Source organism: Gekko japonicus, unplaced genomic scaffold, assembly GCF_001447785.1.
Source record: "Gekko japonicus isolate JY-2015 unplaced genomic scaffold, Gekko_japonicus_V1.1 scaffold321, whole genome shotgun sequence".
Taxonomy (NCBI): Eukaryota; Metazoa; Chordata; class Lepidosauria; order Squamata; family Gekkonidae; genus Gekko; species Gekko japonicus.
The window spans coordinates 1,245,761-1,263,896 of NW_015169181.1; the positions used below are offsets into that span (position 1 = coordinate 1,245,761).

At 46.7% G+C, this 18,136-nt stretch overlaps 1 protein-coding gene across 1 annotated transcript in view; it reads right to left on the reverse strand.

Annotated features, from left to right (window-relative positions):
* The window catches only part of DNAH3 (dynein, axonemal, heavy chain 3), a 139,659-nt gene that overhangs the window by 72,496 nt on the left and 49,027 nt on the right, over positions 1 to 18,136 (reverse strand). Inside the window, 11 exon segments of the mRNA XM_015416119.1 lie at positions 87 to 221; positions 1,712 to 1,931; positions 5,774 to 5,865; positions 6,804 to 6,980; positions 7,821 to 7,934; positions 9,409 to 9,517; positions 11,661 to 11,859; positions 12,523 to 12,637; positions 15,070 to 15,180; positions 16,369 to 16,461; positions 17,380 to 17,581. Coding sequence (XP_015271605.1) covers positions 87 to 221; positions 1,712 to 1,931; positions 5,774 to 5,865; positions 6,804 to 6,980; positions 7,821 to 7,934; positions 9,409 to 9,517; positions 11,661 to 11,859; positions 12,523 to 12,637; positions 15,070 to 15,180; positions 16,369 to 16,461; positions 17,380 to 17,581 — 1,567 coding nt within the window.

Sequence of the window (18,136 nt, forward strand, 5' to 3'; positions counted from 1 at the left end):
AAGACTCACAGCATGATAACATGTGAACTGGAAAGTTCCGCTGTGTTGGTTTCCCTAGATTCAAAATATTTTTAAAAAATAATAACCTGAATAATCTTCCCAATAAACCACGGAACTGGCTGAAGATTCATTTTTTTGATATTGTTGTTCAGGGCCTGTATGAAATTCTCATAATCTGGTTTCGGAAGAACCACGCCAGGAAACAAATCTGATATAATACCCTGTGGGATGGAAGACAAGAAAAGCAATTTGCCAGAAAAAACAAGAGTGGCGTTCCTGAGAGTAAAGCCCGCACGCAGGCGGTTTTACATTAATGCAGAAGAAATTCTTCTCCACGAACACCATTGTTGCAAAGCCCTTGTACAGATCTATGGTGCGGCTATGTTTGGAATACTGTGTACAGTTCAGGGTTGCCCATTTGAAAAAAAGGAATGTTGCGGAGCTGGGAAAGGGGTAGGGGAAAGGTCCCAGGAATGGTTAAAGGACACCATCCCAAGGAGCCAAAGGTGGAAGGGTTTGGGGCTGTTGAGTTTCGGGGGGAAAAGACAACAGAGGGAAAACGTAATGACAGAGGCTCTTACAACATTTTGCATGGGACAGGGGAGAAAGTGAAAGAAAATGTTTTCTTCCTTTCTAAAACACTAGAACTCAGGTGCACCCAACATAGTTGAGGAGTAGTAGTCTATTCGGGATAGACAGATGCTGCCACCAAATCGCCCTCACATTCAATTCAGGAAGACAAACAAAAAAACATCCTTCTTCACAGGGGTAATTTCATAGAAAAAGAGGTGCAGGAGCTCATTAGCATAACTCATTAGCATAAATTATTTGCATATGCCACACCCCCTGACATCACCAGAAGTGGGTCAGAAGGCAACACCCACCGCTCAGGCTCCACTGGACCGTTTTGGATTGCTAGCTATTGGGGGGGACGGGATGTGCAGATCTGCCCTCGCAGAGCAGGGAGAGCTTGTACCTGAATAAAACATGGTCTTAAAGGTGCCACTGGACTGTTTTGGACCGGGAGGCTGGGGGGGGGGGCTCTGCAACCTACCTGGCTGCTTCTTGCTCTGACTGAGGGCTGTTGGGAGCAGGGGATGGGGCTTGTTACATGTGCCCGCCCCCTGGGCTCTTTACTGCCAGAGGTCCGCTCCTGTGTGCTCCTGCAGGAAATGACCCCTGCTTCTTCACATAAAATATAATCAACTTCAGAGCTCACTGCCACCAGATGCAGTTATGGCCACAATTTTTAAATGCCTTTAAAAGGATGAGAGGATAGTCTCAACATATTCATGGACAACATGATGGCTGAATTGGACCTCCATTTTCAGAGAAAGTTTACTTCTGAATACCAGTTGCTAGAAGGGCAAGACCAGTGGGAGTCTTGGCTTCTGCCTGTATGCCTTCTCCGGGCATCCAGTTGTCCCCTGTAGCAAACAGGGCTGCTGGGCAAGCTGGACCTTGGATCCATTCCAACAGGGCTTTTCTCTTGCGTGTTATACATGCCATCAAGTTGCTTCCAATTATGGCGATCCTATGATTTAATGACCTCCAAAATGTCCTGCCCTTGACAGCTTTGCTCAGGTCTTGCAAAATGAAGCCTGTGGCTTCCTTTATCAGGTCAATATGTCCTTATAACTAACCATCTCATCGATATCTCCCTGGTTTTTGTTTGAATGGCAGCACGGAATCTCTTGATTTGTTATCTTACCTGAAAGAGAGGAACATCTTGTGCCAGGAATTTCGCTAAGTTAACATCCAGCAGTGCCCTAAGCAGCAAGACACTTTCATTTTCGTCCGGGTACTTCAGTTTCAAGTTCCCTGCTGCTGTCAGGACTGATTTCACCGCACGCATCCCGTAGTCATAGTGATGCTGCGACGATAACTGTTCAGAGCAAAGGCGGTAGGTAGCGACGATTTTCTGGGAAAGGCTGTGGAAAATTAGAACATATTATAACTTACACACCATTGGGAAAAACTGATAAAAACATCTACAGTTTGAACAAAAAAAAGGATATAACCAAGTCAGCTTATAAAAATTTTAGGGATAGTTCAACACATTGTGACCTGGATAGTCCAGGCTAGTCTAATCTCATCAGAACTTGAGAGCTAAATTTAGGCCCCGGTCACACGGGCCGGATATCGCGGGGGGGAGGCGTGGCTAATTGGCACGGAGGAAACTAACACGCAGCTGCCCGAGCACATGTCCCGGTCGAGGTCCCGTGCTTAGGGGAAAGATGCTGACCAGACAGGTATCCTGCAGCGCGGCACAGAAGCCGCGCTGTGCGATCGCACTAGCAATCGCTTTTTGTGCGCATGCGCTGTTGGGTGCTGTTGCGCAACCTGCGGAGCCGGGAGCTGGATGCCACGTAAGTCCACCGGGAACGTGATCAGACGCCCGCCCTTGGCCCGCGGTTTCCGGAAACTAGTACCTCGGAGGTACTAGTTTTTTACATCGCTTCTTCGGCGGGAAGCCTCGGGTTCGCCATGGGAGCTCTATGCTTCCCAGATGTTGTGATGTGATCGCGCCTGGAAAATCCGCCTATCTTCCATCTCTGTAGTGTGGCTAATGCTCCGTGTGACCGCAGCCAAAGTTGGCCTTGGCTAGTCTTTGGATGGGAAACCACCAAGGAAGTCCAGGATTGTTAGACAGAGGCAGGCAATGGCAAACCACCTCTGAATGTCTCTTGTCTTGAAAACTCCACAGGGTCGCCATAAGTCAGCTGTGATTTGACAGCATTCTCCACCACTACTACCAGTTCAATACACACAAAAATCCAATGACAGATTCTTGTCTTGTGTGTGTGTGTGTGGGGGGGTATTAATTATTGGAAATAGGAGGGGGGATTTGGTCTGTAGATTTCACAAATCTGTTCTGTTAGCAAGGGAAAGTGGAGGGAACATTCCCCTGAAGCAAGACACTGGGAAGAGCATCGTGCATCCCGGAAACCCTCCTTCTGCCAGAGGAAAGCACTGCTGGTAGTTTAACAGTTCTGCAGGATCCAGCTCTACGGCTGTAACAAACAAGAAAAAATACATTGATAACTGAAAATAGGTACTAAAAGTGTATTTGAAATATCTCCCTCTGCTAATTGCCATCAAGCTGTGGCTGATTTATAGAGACCAGGGTTTTCAAGGCAAGAGATGTTCAGGGATGGTTTGCCGTTAGGGGTGGGCACAAACCGGGAAAATTGAGTCCTGTGGTTCAGGGTTTTCATGAACCCTGAACCATGAACTTCCACAAATGTCTCCATTGCAAAAACTGGTTCGTGCTTCAGGAAGTTCGTGGGGCCACAGCCCCACCTGGAAGTCAGCTCCAAGGACATTTGAATGCCTTCGGAGCTCACCTCCAGTTGGGGGCGTGGCTGCAGCACAACCTGGAAGCGGGCACCAAAGGCATTTAAGGTGGGCTTCAGAGGTGGGCTCTGAAGGCATTTAAATGCCTTCAGAGTTCACTTCCAGTCAGGCCACGGGCCAGTGGTGGGCTCCAACAGCTTCTACATGCCTTTGGAGCCCTCATGAACCGTCCGATGGGCAGACAGTGGGGGACACGTTTTCCCGAACCCCTGGTTCACAAAGCAGAAACCAGTCGAACCAGGGTTCATTTATCGGTTCATTCCCATCCCTATTTGCCATTGCTTGCCTCTGCACAGAAATCCTGGAATGCCTTTGGAGCTCACTCAAGCTGCCGGCCCCATCCAGAAGTAAGCCCTGAAGGCATTTAAATGCCTGCAGAGTCCACCTCCAGGTTGGCCCAACTGAGCTCCGAGACTAAGCTCCAAAGGCCTTTATAGGCTTTCAGAGCTCACTCTTGGAGCTCAGTCAAGTTGGGTGGCCTGTCTCAACTGAGCTCCCAGAGAGAGCTCCACAGGCCTACAAAGGCCTTTGGAGCTCACTCGGGCCGACCTATCCCAGAGGTGGGCTCTGAAGGCATTTAAATGCCTTTGGAGTTCACTTCCAGTCAGGCCACGGGCCAGTGGTGGGGTCCAACAGCATCTAACAGAGCCAGTTTGGTGTAGTGGTTAAGTGCACAGACTCTAATCTGGGAGAACCGGGTTTGATTCCCCACTCCTCCACTTGCACCTGGCTGGATGGCCTTAGGCAAGCCATAGCTCTGATAAGAGCTCTTATTGAAAAAGAGGAGTTTCTATCAAGAGCTCTCTGAGCCTCGCCTATCTCACAGGGTGTCTGTTGTGGGGAGGGGAAGGGGAAGGAGTTTGTAAGCCGCTGAGACACCTTTGGGTAGTGAAGGGTGGGGTATAAATCCAATCTCCTCCTCCTCCTCCTCCTCCTCCTCCTTCTTGCCTTTGGAGCCTGCATGAACCGTCCAATGAACCTCCATGACAAACATGGACGTTCGTGGCCAGATAGTGGGGACACGTTCTCCCGAACCCCTGGTTCTTGAAGCATGAGCCAGTTGAACCAGAGTTCATTTATTGGTTCATTCCCATCCCTATTTGCCATTGCTTGCCTCTGCATAGCAATCCTGGAATTCCTTGGTGGCCTCCCATCCCAATACTAACCAGGGATGACCCTGCTTAACTTCCGAGATCTGACAAGACCATTGGCTATCCAGGCAAGGGCAAAAATGAAATATTTCATCAATATTTTATTCTGAAAAAACACAATACTTCCTCTGCTGGATCAGACTTAGTATTTGCTTAGTCTAGAATCCAGCGGCCAGCCAAATGCTTCTGGGAAGCCCACAAGGGAAGCTTGAGAGCAACAAACAGACCTCACTACTGTGCCTTCTTGAAGCTGATATTCTGAGGTACCCTGTTTTTGAACCTGGAGGTTCGGGGTTTAGCCAGGGCCTGTCCAATGGTTCACTGAATTATCGTTTCTTCCTTCAGTTCTTCCTCCCAGAAATATGTCTGCCACAATGGTATAAAACCTAGAACCGCCAATGATTCCGCATTTCTTTGGTGTCCCCCAGAGTGCTTCTTATGGTTTGGCCGACCTGTTTTTTTACATATAAGAATGTGTGCCTCCTTCCCAGTTTTAAGTCGGCCATGTGATTCATAACTTAAGTTAAATGTACAGTACCAGTGTTATAACACAGGGACTAAACACTGGAGGTGGGAGATTGGATTAAAAAACTACTTTTTATGGTGGAAATGGACAAAATGACTAGAAAACTAAATAATAGGGACGCAGAAGATTTTTTCGAAGACTGGAAAGATTTAAAAGTGTATTTAGAAAAATATTGGGATGTAAAGGATACTTTATTTTGCTTTGATGCCTATTGATTGTAAGAGATGATATGAAGAATTGGATAATGATCTGATTGTAATTAATAACAAAGATGTTACCTGGTGAATTTATGTAGAAAAGGTTAAGTAGGGGAAATAACGAGGTGAACTGAAGATCTGAGCACTGTGGGAAGCCATGTAGGGGGGAAAGGGAGGAGGGTAGGATGTAGGAAAGATACAAATGTATGAAAAGTGATGATGTAACTTGGATATATCCTAATAAAATGTTTTACAAAAAAACCCCACAGGGGCTAAACTCAGAAAATACACTTCTGAATCATCCGTTACGAAGGTGCCTTCCTTGACATTTGAAATACACAGTGAATGCTCTCAAGTCAAACCCATATCTTGAGGCACAGCAACAAGTTACTGAACCACTGAAATACAAGCAAGGCCAAATTCCAAAAACAACTATGCTGTTTGCACAGTTTTTCCCCTGGGTGGTAGTACATGACAGGTAGGTTTTTAAATGTACCAGAATTCATCACCTGTAAAAAACAAACAAACCCAATTTAACTTACCTCCTCGAGTCAAGGAATCCCATGGAATAAAGTGAAATCTCACCAATCAGAGCATAATCCGGCACCATCATGGCTACTGTGCGGAATAATGCCTAAAGAAGCAAAGAAAGTTGAGCAGGAAAGCAGCTAACTGATACCACGGCCTACTGAAAAAAAGTTCAATGGGAAAAGAGGTATTTTTGGTCTGTAAGGATGTTGCACTCCAGAGTCCAAGCACTGGGAAAACAGGTACGTTTTTACCAGGAGCCAGGGGTTGAAGAAGGGTGGGGCTGGTTCAGGCTACCGTCTCAGTATGATGACACATGCTATTTATGTTATTTCAAAAATTAAGTGAGCTGATCATATTGTGGAATGTCCTTTTGTATTCTCTGTTCTAAAATCTGTACAGGTTCCAAAGAAATTATGTTTGGGTTCTGTGCATTTGAATACTCAGAGACTAACACTTTCAGATTTAATAAGAGAGGGAATAAGGATTAGTTTTGCCTGACTGAAAGCAGTGACTTCAGAAATCCAACTGAGAATAAATTAAAGAGTTCCAAAAATGCACATGGTATGGTCCCTTCCCAAATGATAACATTTCAGAATGCAGGTGGGACTCAAGGGATCTTTGTTCAAAATGTAGGCAAATGAGAATAAGATGTACAAGACAACATGAGCATTAAAATTTTGACTCCAGTAATGCTTGGGCTTTCAATTACTAGATCACTGCCAGAAACAGCATCAACTCTGTCCTCAGGGGTTTTTAAGAGAGAAAAAGACAAGAGAGAAAGAAATAGGAAGGAGCTGAAAAACAGAGAGAAAGGCAGGATGAGAGAGAGAGAGATGAAGGGAAGGCAGGTAGAGAGAGGGTCAAGGTAGACCTAATGGGGGTAGCCACATTTGTTTATTTATATGCCTACCCTGTTCACATATAAAGCAGGAGCTCTGTTAGAAAAGGATGCACGAGAGATCTTGCTCCAGGTCCGTTTCCCTTGGGTTTTGCCCAGCAATCTGTGGGGTTTCAGCTTTCCTAGAAGAAGACAAGATTTACCTTCAAGTTATCAGGAAGTTCTGCCCGTCCAGCATACCCGGGATTCATCGTGATGAACACTGCACAGGTCGGATTGAGGGAAATCTCTGTGCCTTCAAAGACGAACGTTCTGAGCTTCCGAATAATAGCCTGCTGGATACTGAGGATCTGCTGAGCCACTACAGACAGCACTTCAACCTAGCCACGTAGACAAAACAAAAAATCAGTCATACATATAAAGGTCAGCTATATTTTAGTCCAGGAGGACCTTAGAGACCAACAAAATTTGGGGGGGGGGATAAGTTTCAGATAAGGAACCTTTGACCCTCGAAAGCTCATACCCCCAAAATATTGTTGGTCTCTAAGGTGCTACTGGACTCAAATCTAGCTGTTCTACTGCAGACCAACATGGCTGCCCTCTGCACCTATCCACCACATATAAAGGACATTGTCCACTGAGGTAGGGTGGCTGACTGGATGTGTTAGGGTCTGAGAGTGTCCATGCAAAGCAACACTGTTTGGAACAGGGACTGGCCCTTGGTGTCGCATCCACAGGTCAGCCACCTCTGCAAGGGTGGTCAGGATGCAGAGCCAAAATCTGAACGGCAAGGGAGCTGTCCAGCAACCTCAGCCTGGACCGCTGAGTGCTGAACAGCAAGGGAGCTGTCCAGATTGTGCCTGGACTGGGTCACAGATACACTGCATTGGCAGCTTCCAGGCAGCAACAGAGAAGTTTCATTGGTCTAAGAAGGTGACACGGATCTCCTCTTAATTTCTGTTTCTGCAGCACTCCCAACAGAACCACCTCCCTTGGAATAAACATTACCTGCTTCTATATTTTAAAAAATCCCACACTGCTCTCCCGCTTACACATTTCGATTCAACTTTGCTACAAATAAAGCTTTCCTATGTCATGCAACTGCAGGGATCGTCAAGCAAGCACGGAGGTCAAAAGCAGAGCCTTGTGCGATCTGCCATCTGCTGCATGTTAAGGTTAGTGGACCGTGATGGTGACAAGCATCTCTGCTAGAACGTTACCTCGATTCTGTTGAACTCGTCAAAGCACGCCCAGGCTCCAGCTTGGGCCAGCCCTTTGAAGAATTTGCCCATGGCTTTGTAATCGAGCCCATCAGAGCAATTGAAGACGACACACTAGAAGAAATTGCAGAGAGGGTTAAAAGCCCAAGTTGCTCCAGGACTGCTGCTCACCATCTGTGCTGCCACGTTCCCTCTAAACTGTGGGGTCTTGTGAGCAAAAATTCTACTTTGTGAGCTGCTGGCATTAAACTTGTGAGCAAGCGATTTGGCTACTGCATAAATTAGTTTGCTCTGGAGCCCTCCTTCCTGAGCGAAGACAAAAATGTCCCAGCCGGAGGCTAAAAAACTGTGACTCAGCTTAAACACTTTTTACTAGCAGTTGTAACAGCGGTGTAATTATTTACACGCTGCCATTCTCCCCAGTGGGGACCCAAAGCGGCTCACATCGTTCTCCTTGCGTCCATTTTATCCTCACAACAATCCTGTGAGGTAGGTTGGGATGAGAGGGTGTGATTGGCCCAAGTCTGCCCAGCGAACTTCCCATGGCAGAGTGGGGATCCAAACCGGGGTCTTCCAGATCCTAGTCCTGCACTGTAATGACCCAAACCACACCACATGGGTGCACAATAAGGAGGAATTCAGCAAGTGAAATTTGGACCACGACAGGGAACAGCTCCCCCTGGTGCCTTCCAGCCTGGCATGCAGTTACAAAGAACATACTGAAAACAAGGGGAGATTAGGAGGTTGAAACAGCCCGGGAGCAAGTGGAGCTGAGAGGCCCCTGTGTGTAGAACTGCTAGGATTGGACCCAGCTAGTGGGGATGACGACGGGCATCAGTTCGCCTGTGCCCTCCTCCCACAAAGTGGCAGGTAAGCTGGATGGCTGTTGTCATTGTCGCTGCTGGCCAGGATCCAGGCTGAGAAGACCTCATGGCTCAATGCTCAGCTTGGGCTGCTCCTAGTCATCAACAGCCATCCATAAACTCTCCCAGTAAGTTAAAGGGTCAGTCTGCCTCCGAATGAAACTCCCTTGTACCAAGTCAGACCACTGGTGCATCGAAACCACTTCTGGCGCCCCCTCACTTCAAGGCCCCCAGGCCTCATGCTCACAAATTAGACTTGAATGCATATGTGAGGCAGGGCCATTTGCCCACTGGGCACTCATTCTCCCAGAAAGATGATGTCTTAAAGGCTCTTTTGTCTCTGATGGCACAAACAGCAGCCCCAAACGGCATCTATCCTGCTGGGAACTATTAGGGCCAGTACAGAAGGGCCTAAATTGGAGGCATGCATGTGCTTCTCTGTTCTCTGGAGGTTTCACATTCCCACACCAGTGGCAGGGAGAGGAACGGAGGTTTTTCCGCCCCCATGGCTGGCTTCCTGTAGTCAATGCATGAGGTTGCAAGATGTGCCCCAAAATGGAGTTGCAAGCAGTCATGGTCCAGAGCGTCACCCTTTGTTCTGGTCTTCGTGAATGCTTGAGGCACAACTCTATCAGATGCAGATGGCCTCCGAAACGTATTCTAAAGAGAAAGGAGTGTCTCTCCAAAGAACTGACAGAGGTTGGGACAAATGGTTATTTTGGTACCTGCTTAGCCAGTGCTTTTGCAAGGTCTTTGGTAGTTTCGGTTTTGCCGGTCCCAGCAGGTCCTTCCGGGGCACCTCCCAGGTTCAGTTTCAAAGCTCCCATTAATGTTCTAAAGAGACGGGTGGGAATAAGCAAGAGGAATGTGATCCACAGGCTCATGGCTCTGCTTTGTCGCTGGCACTTTAATCCTCTTTTGTCCACACAGCAAAGACTCAAAACAACTTATGACATAAAGGAATACACTTAAAAACATTACTTAGACCCCCCCCAAACAAATAATCCATTGAATGCTAATAAACTGATCCACAGTGCAACATAGAAGAAAGATCAACACACTCATTCCTCAAGTGGGGAAGGCCTTCTAGAAGTTGAGCTGTGAGGGGTACATTTTGTCTCATGTACATATGCATGTGAATAATCCGTAATGCTGGTATGGAAACCATTCTTGGAATCCAGATTTGGAAAATACTGGTTTCTTTTCCAAATGCACACCCCTAGTAGAATCCCTAGTGCCATCTGTAGGTGGGCTTCATTGCCACTGTCCTTTTTGTTTATACAATATGCAACACCTCAAGCAATCCTGAAAAGTGAACCCATCAACTACGGACTGTATCCTGATCTAAAGCCATCAATTCTGGGGGAAATCCAATGATACCTAAATTCAGCAAAGAAGGTCACACAAACCCTCTTCCCCCACCCCCAGGTAAAGCTTAAAGGGAAACCAACGTTGTGTTCTGAGCAGATGTGGGGTTTATGTCAGCCACAAAGATAGTCCCTGTCCCTTACAGCCAGGCTGTGCACAGCAACGATTGGCTAGCGTCTGTGTAAGCCACAAAAGCGCTCTCCCTCCCAATTTGTCAGAATGGTTTCTAAAAGTGTAAACAAAATGACAGAGGAAGAACCCTTTTCAAAAAAATTCAAAAGAATGTCTAAGCAGATAACTGGGTAAGTGCTCAAAATCCAACCCCAAAACAAAGCAGACAGTACCTAAAGCATGGGCAAAGGGAAGCCTTCCAGCTTTCCGGAGGCTGTGTATGTGTCAGTAACAGGAATACAGACTCAGGTGAGTGGCTGTGCTGGTCTGAAGCAGCAGAACGAAGCTTGAGTCCAGTGACACCTTTAAGGCCAACCAAGTTTTATTCTGGGTATATGCTTCTGTGTGCATCCACATGAAAGCTTACACCAAGAGCAAAACTGTGTTGCATGCACACAAAAGCTTATACCCAGAATAAAACTTTGTTGGTCTTAAAAGGGCCACTGGACTCAAACTTGTGTCAATACAGGAATGAAAGAGTAGCACAGTTTTGCGATGAAGCAAAAACAAAACCACAGCCCTGCACTTGACCCTGTTTCCACGTATGCATAAACAGCCCACTGTTCTTCCTACTAGTCAAGCCATGGAGCTCTTATCATCTGCATCATTCTGAAGGACAGGATGAAATCTTATCCTCTGTGGCCAAGCTTTGCTGATTTTTAATTTAGTTGGATGAGTTGCACAGGGCTAGAATGAACTGCTGAAATTACTTATCAGTTCACAGCAGGGTAGAAATAGAATAATAAATCTCACGCCAGAGAGACGCTGAGAACGTTTGTCCTAAACTCTGGCAAATACAAGCACTAGAGCCTCGGTCAGATGTCTGCAAATGGTTCAATGATTGCTTCAATTTATTTTACAGGCAGACACACCTTTGCCTGTATATTTCATTTCAAGACAGTGCACAATTTCAACTGCAAGGAATGTGGGAAAATAAGTTCTAGCTTGGCACACTGCTCTTCTATGCTTTGGGCCTTTTGTTTCCAAGGGAAAACCTTCCAACTTGTGAGTCCCCTCTGCAGCTGGAAATTATAAGGCCCACATAGAGACCTGGTACCTCATTGACAGTTAGCTAATTTTTATTGCTTCCTTTATTTAAACATTTCCCCCTCGCTTTTTTTCCCACTGAGGACTCAAAGTAACTTACAAAGACACACAGAAATACAGTTTAAACAAATTATACAACACAGCAGCAAGATGCTGAGCCTGTAATAAACCAACTGCATCTCAGCAATGTTCTGTTCTCAGTGAGATAACAATTCCAGAGTCTGCTTCTTGACTGAAATGTACGATGACTGAAGGGTAGAACTGCCTCCTATTCCTGGTCTCCCCGATGCTCAGCCTCCTCAGTGCCATGAATATCCAAGCTACATACAATCCAGGTTCAAAGCCAGCCATACTACATCAAAGCAAGTGTTGAGGGTTTTTGGTTTTTTACCTATAGCATCGATCGGTGAGTGGCGTGATCACCAAGCGCAACGAGTTCCCCAGGTACTCATAGCCATATCTGGCTTCTGTTGTAATCATTCGGACCATCACTTCTCCCTCTTCCCAGTAATATCTCAGCTGAGAAATCCACTGAAAATCATTCAGGTCTGAAATTTTGTCTTCGGCCAATTTTGCCACTACGTCACGTGCTGCAAAAGCAAACAGGCCTTAGAAACCAGTCGGAACATTTAGCTTTTCTACATGGCTCTGACTGACAGGGACTCTCCAGAGCCTCCGGGGTGGGGGGAGGTCTTCTCCATCCCTGGCTATCAGAGGTTCTTTCAGTGGGAATACCCTAGATGGAGGCTGGGCATGCAAACCAGGTGTCCCACCACTGTGCGAAGGCCCTTCACAAACCTCCCTAATGAATAGTATTGGTTGCTTAATTTTGTTGTTCAAAGGACTAAGTTAAAACTGCATTGTGGAAAAACTCCTCACCAAGGAATTCACTAGGAGAGATGTAGCAGGCATGGGCTGGGAAGCTAAAATGGCCCTGGCATTTGGCTCTGTGTGCCACATGGCCAGCAGCCCTGCAGGGGCCCATTGGGAACTTTCCCTGTAACTTAGATGGCCAGTCTGCTTCTGCAGGCAGGGATTCAGCTAAAGTTAAGAGCTTTAAAATAAAAACAAAATAAAACACCCTGAACTTTCAAGCTACAATCGGTGATGTTTAAAGGTGCTTAATGCCAGCTGAATTAGGCGCATCCAAGCTCATGCTCCCTCCCATGGCCTTCATTCGAAGAGGCACTGCAGCTGCTTCTTTGGCATCCCACATCCCCTGCACTCTCCCGCTCCGTGGCCCGGCTGCTTACCATGCACGTCAATGACAGTCAGCGCCCCCAGAGTCAGCCGGGCCCCACTTGACAGCTTTCCTCGTACCAGTTCAACGATTTCTCCAATCTGCATGTTGCTTTTCTCCAAAAACCTCTGTTACCCCCCCCCCAAAAAAGTGAGATGCAATTGGTCTAGGGAAACAACTGGCTGGCCGCCATAGCCTAGCAGTCTCATGCATACAGCCACCTGTGCCTTCCATCAACCCCTCGTGCAGAGCAAAAAATCCCTTCAACATGAACAACCAGGGCTGAGGTTTCTTCAGATCTGGAGGGCGATCCCCCCCCCCCCATTTGCAGAATGGTAAAGGAGATGTTTGTGGCATACTGGGTTGTTGTAACAAGCTGAGGTTCCATGCAAATGCGTGGTGAAGGCCATCGGGAACAGGCACCAAGGGGAATATACTGCATGCCTGCTTCTCCCCGTACTTTGCCATGCCAGCATGCAGCGAAGCAGGAAGAAAGACCGGGGGGTGGGCAGGCCATAATACCAAGCAGGCAGGTGAGTAACTGAACAGCTAGAGGGAAGGAAGACTGGGATGACAGGTGGGTGGAGAGGGCAGGCAGGAAGACGACTTGGGCAAGGGTGTACATAACTGGGCAGTGGGGTAGAGTGGGAAGGCCAGGTGGGCATGTGTGAGAGTCTGTGTAGGAGTAGGGTTTCCCCTTCTCCCCACACTCCTCATGATGTAGAATGGTATGGTATAGCCCAATCTCGTCAGATCTCAGTCACAGAACCATAGAACCACAGAGGTGGAAGGGGGCACACTGGCCATCTAGTCCAACCCCCTGCTTAACGCAGGATCAACCTAGAGTATCCCTGACAAGTGTTTATCCAGACGCTGCTTAAAGACTGCCAGTGAGGGGGAGTTCACCACCTCCAGAGGCACCTGATTCCACTGTTGAATAACTCTGACTGTAAAAACGTTTTTCCTAATATCCAGCCGGAACCTTCCCACCCTGAATTTAAACCCATTCTTGTGAGTCCTCTCCTCTGCTGCCAACCGGAACAGCTCCCTGCCCGCCTCTAAGTGGCAGCCCTTCAGATACTCAAGGAGAGCAATCATGTCCTTGGATTGGGGACCCCCAAGGAAGACTGCAGAGGAAGGCAATGGCAAGCCACCGCTGCTTCTCACTCTGAAAACGTTTGATGTGGTCACCATACGCTGGTTACGACTTGACAGCACTTACATATCTACACATGAGTCTTCACAGGCCCTGCCCACCTCTTATTATCATTGTATTTGACTTCCATAGCTGTGTAGGTGCTCTGCTTCTTGGACCACAACCCAGGCCAAATGAAGCACCATTAATTTCCTTCCATTTCAATGGCAGAGTTAAAGAAATGTATAAAAATCTCTACCCTTCAAACTGATGAAATTTAAAACTGCTTAACTTTGGACAAATTGTGCCCTTTCTTTAAAGAGCTGTATGATAAATAGCTCAGAGGTTAAGACGCGGAGCTGCAGACCGGAAGGTCTGTAGTTCGGCAGTTCGAGACCCTAGTGCCGTGTGACGGAGTGAGCTCCTGTCTCTGGCCCCAGCTCCTGCCAACCTAGCAGTTAGAAAGCAAGAAACTGCAAGTAGATAAATAGGTACCGCTTCGGTGGGAAGGTAACAGCATTCTGTGCACCTCGGTGTTTAGTCATGCCGGCCACATGACCAAGGAAACGTCTTCGGACAACGCTGCCTCTTCGGCTTGGAAATGCAGATAAGCACTGCCCCCTAGAGTTGGATTCGACTAGCTTTCGAGCAAGGGAAACCTTTACCTTTGATAAACAGTGGATCTATGCAGAACCTACGGAACCCCTATGTTAGCAGGAAAACCTGAAAGTTTAAGGGGTTGCATTAAATAATACTTTAAAAAGTTTTAAAACACAGAGATCAATGTCTCATGAGTTCTCAAGCATCATTTTGAACTCCAAAGACAACCTCGAACAACATCTCCTAGGCAACTCAAAATGATGTTTTGTTTTTTTAAATCCCCTTTGGGGAGAGTGGCTGAGGGCAGGAGAAGGGAGGCAGAGAAGCCTCTGGGAGGAGGGGACAGCAAGGGAAGGAAGAGTGAAGAGGGGAAGAGAAAGGAAAGCAGAAACTGGTGGGGCTGGAGAGGAGGGAATGAAGTGCCTTTGGAGGCAGCTGGCTGAGAGGACAGGAAGTGGAACAAAAGGCAGTGGGGAGTGGGAGAGTGGGGGGGTCAAAGCAAGCAGCGGGAAGCAGGGGAAGGGAAGTGGGGACAGCAGGGAGAGGGGACTTCCACTTCCTCGCAAATCCTTACGCCCTCTGCTTTTCTAATAGAATATGGAATATTTTCACAACACAGGAGAATGTAGTGATCAAGGCTTGTGTCTTGATTAAGTCGCATCATTTGGATAAATCATCCGCACCTTATGCTTTAACTCTGCAACGCTGTAGATTCATTTTATCAGTAAACACAGGAAACATATTTCTTGCCAAATGCAATCTTACAACTGCCTCTCTCTCGGCATCTATCTACCTGATAGTTATTTTTAAAAAAAACAGGCTTACAGGTAGTGTCCTTTCTGTTATGGCTTCTGATACTTCCTTGGTCCAGAAGATCGATGATACAGAGATAACTATTTGTCCAGGCCATTCCAGTACCCACTTTTTGCGAGGGACCTTTTAAAACACAGCGACAAATCGCAGCGGTTGCTTTGAGTGTTATGCAGTTTGGAAAAGGGCAGGGCATCAGCATCAAATAACGATATCAAATAAAAGCCCCTCGATTCCAAAGGACAGTGACAGAGGCAGCCTTTGAGGTGAAAAAGAGTGCTAGTGGGTGGGCCCCTTTTTGAGAACACCTCCGTGACTTCCCATCTGCTTCTAAGGGCCGCTTCATGTATTACAAAACAGGTACGCAGAAGTGCCTTCTGTGTTAGAAGCGAATGTGGAACTTGTATACGGGTCATACGGTGGGACAACTGCTCTCGGCCTTTTCTCGGCACATGGGCTACAGTCGGTGGGAAGCTGCAGTCATTTAGAGCTTCTAACATGTATACACAGGGCCAAAACAAACACACATGCCCTTCCGCCGCTCTCACCTAACACTAAGCGACACGTGAGTTTCACGTTCTGTCAAAGTGCCTCGCATGGAGGAACTGTGAATATAGGGTTGGTAAAAGGACAGCGACCAGGAATTACAGCAAATGAGAGCCAGCCTGGTGCAGTGGTTAGAGTGTCACATTAGGATGCCGGGAGACCCAGGTTCAAATCCCAGCTCCACGCTGGAAGCTTTAGGCGACTGCAGGCTGGTCACTTTCTCTGAGGGCTGTTGTTCTGGGAGAATGGCAGAGGGGAGAATGATGTTCTAAGTGGTGTTGGGGAGAAACGTGAGATGTACATAAATGAACGCACATGCCCCCCCCCCCCCCCAGGCTGACATCAATAGAAGTTGACTTTTTGAGCAAATCTGAATGCATATAAGCTGGTGAATGATTTAGTCCACGTGTTTGTGATTTTGAACTGTCAACTATATTTCAGGATGCCGTGTTGCACTCTGTACCATCAGTCCCATTCCAGTACTGTTTTGGCCAGCACAGAGGCCTAAATAAGTTCCTGCCTCTCCCTGATAGGATGGTGGGAATCACCCAAGATGTCCTCTGCCTCAGAGGGAGAACGGTGACTCACCCAAGGTCACCCAGCTGGCTTCACGTGGAGGAGTCGGGAATCAAACCCAGTTCTACAGATTAGAGTCCACCACTCTTTATCACTGCACCAAGCGTGCCCGCTGAATTCTGTGCACAGATTGTGTATGCAATGACTTCACAGGGCTAAGTTCATCTTGAAGAACAAGTACGTCACTATTACCTCAATATACCCTCCAATGCCATCTTCTATAACTTGTCTGATGCTGGACAACATCATTTCTTCCACTTGCAATAACCATTTCTCAACCATGCCCTTAAAAATAAAATAACCAAAATCATAAAGAGTCTAAGGGAATTTAAATAAAACAGGGTTTAATAGGAGAAAAATTAGGACATGTTGGAGAGAAATTCCAGAGGGGTCTGGTGCATCAGTGCTTAAAGCACTGTGGCAGAAAAGCTTCAAAGGGAGAATCCAGAGAGATGCTGCAGAGATGGAATTTATATGCAACAACCAAACTTGGACTCAACAGGGACTTTGAGTAGTTAGCTCTCTTTAAAAAAGCAAGTGTCTATCATGCCTGATTTAAGTACACTGTTCAGATTCATCATACTTTGACAATTCATGAGTGGGAAGTGGTCCACACCACTCTGATAGTCATTTACACATTTGATTGGCTCTTGTTTTCATTTATGCTCTGCAGTGTAATCCAATATGTATTACATCATCTATCAGTCTTCTTTTGCAGCTTTGGATATATACATCTCTGCCAACTGAATGTTAACACTTCATACATCTGACAAAGTGGATTCTGGCTCACAAAAGCTCTTGCCACTTTAGGCTCTTAATCCATTAGTCTTTAAGATGCTACCAGAGTCTGCCATTTTGACTGGAGAGAGAAACTGTACACTACAGTGGGGCCTGCACAAGAGGTATTTTTCACAGTGTAAATCTGCCATGTTGCCAACATGACCTTCAGGTCAGCGAACACAAGTTGTCTGATGAGAATCTAGGCCCACAGAACATAAGAAGCTGGAGTTACTGGTTTTGCACTGCCCCAGGTTAAACCAGATGTCATTATACATTTTATAACTTATAAGATCAAAAGACTGGTTGTATACATTTTGTGATCCATGAAGCAATCAGCTGAGCAACCTGAAAAACTAACCTGTGGGAGTACATCATGGATATGTTATGAAACTATACTTATAAAATATTGTGGGGGAAATTTACTTTGGCTTGCGCTGGGTAGATCTTCCTTATAAAAGGAACGGTTTCCTTCTCTGAACTGATCATGCCTGTAATCTCCAAGTCCTCTGTAAACTCCAGTTTAGCGATTCCCTCAAAGCACTTTTTCAAGTGTGGCTGGACTCGGAGAGGGTCTTTTGTCTCAGACAAAATCTCCAGCAGCTCATCATTGGAAAGGAAGAAGAATCTGTCCAAAACACAAAACATGCATGTTTGCTCTGACACCAGGAACAGGAATGTGGTGGCACTCTACCTTGTCGATCCCTGGCCTTAAGGGGGAACATTATGCTTCAGTGACTAAGCACATGCTTTGCATGCTGAAGATCCCACGTTCGGTCTCCGGTTACGGAAACTGCATGGGGCAGTGCAGAGCTCTCAGCTCCCACCACCCAGCCAATCCTCTCAGTATTTTTCTTCTCGGGTCCATTGGACCCCCCAATATTTACTGAATCAGAATACCATACCAGTATTGGGAATCAGGAATATTGGGTAATAGCTATATTTTTCAGGTTCTATATACCCAAACCCGAAAAATACCAGGGCTTTTTTTTTTGCACATCACTAGACAACACCCCCTTTCCATTCTGATGACAGCCATCAGTTCCCTGGAGTCTTCAGGCAGCAAGGCTGACTTCGTACCACTCAGGCCATAGCAAGACAAGACAAGAGCTGGCTTGGAAGGGCACGCCTCTGCTTATTATCGCACCGCAAATGAATCAGGGATGCAAACTGGGACTTGTTA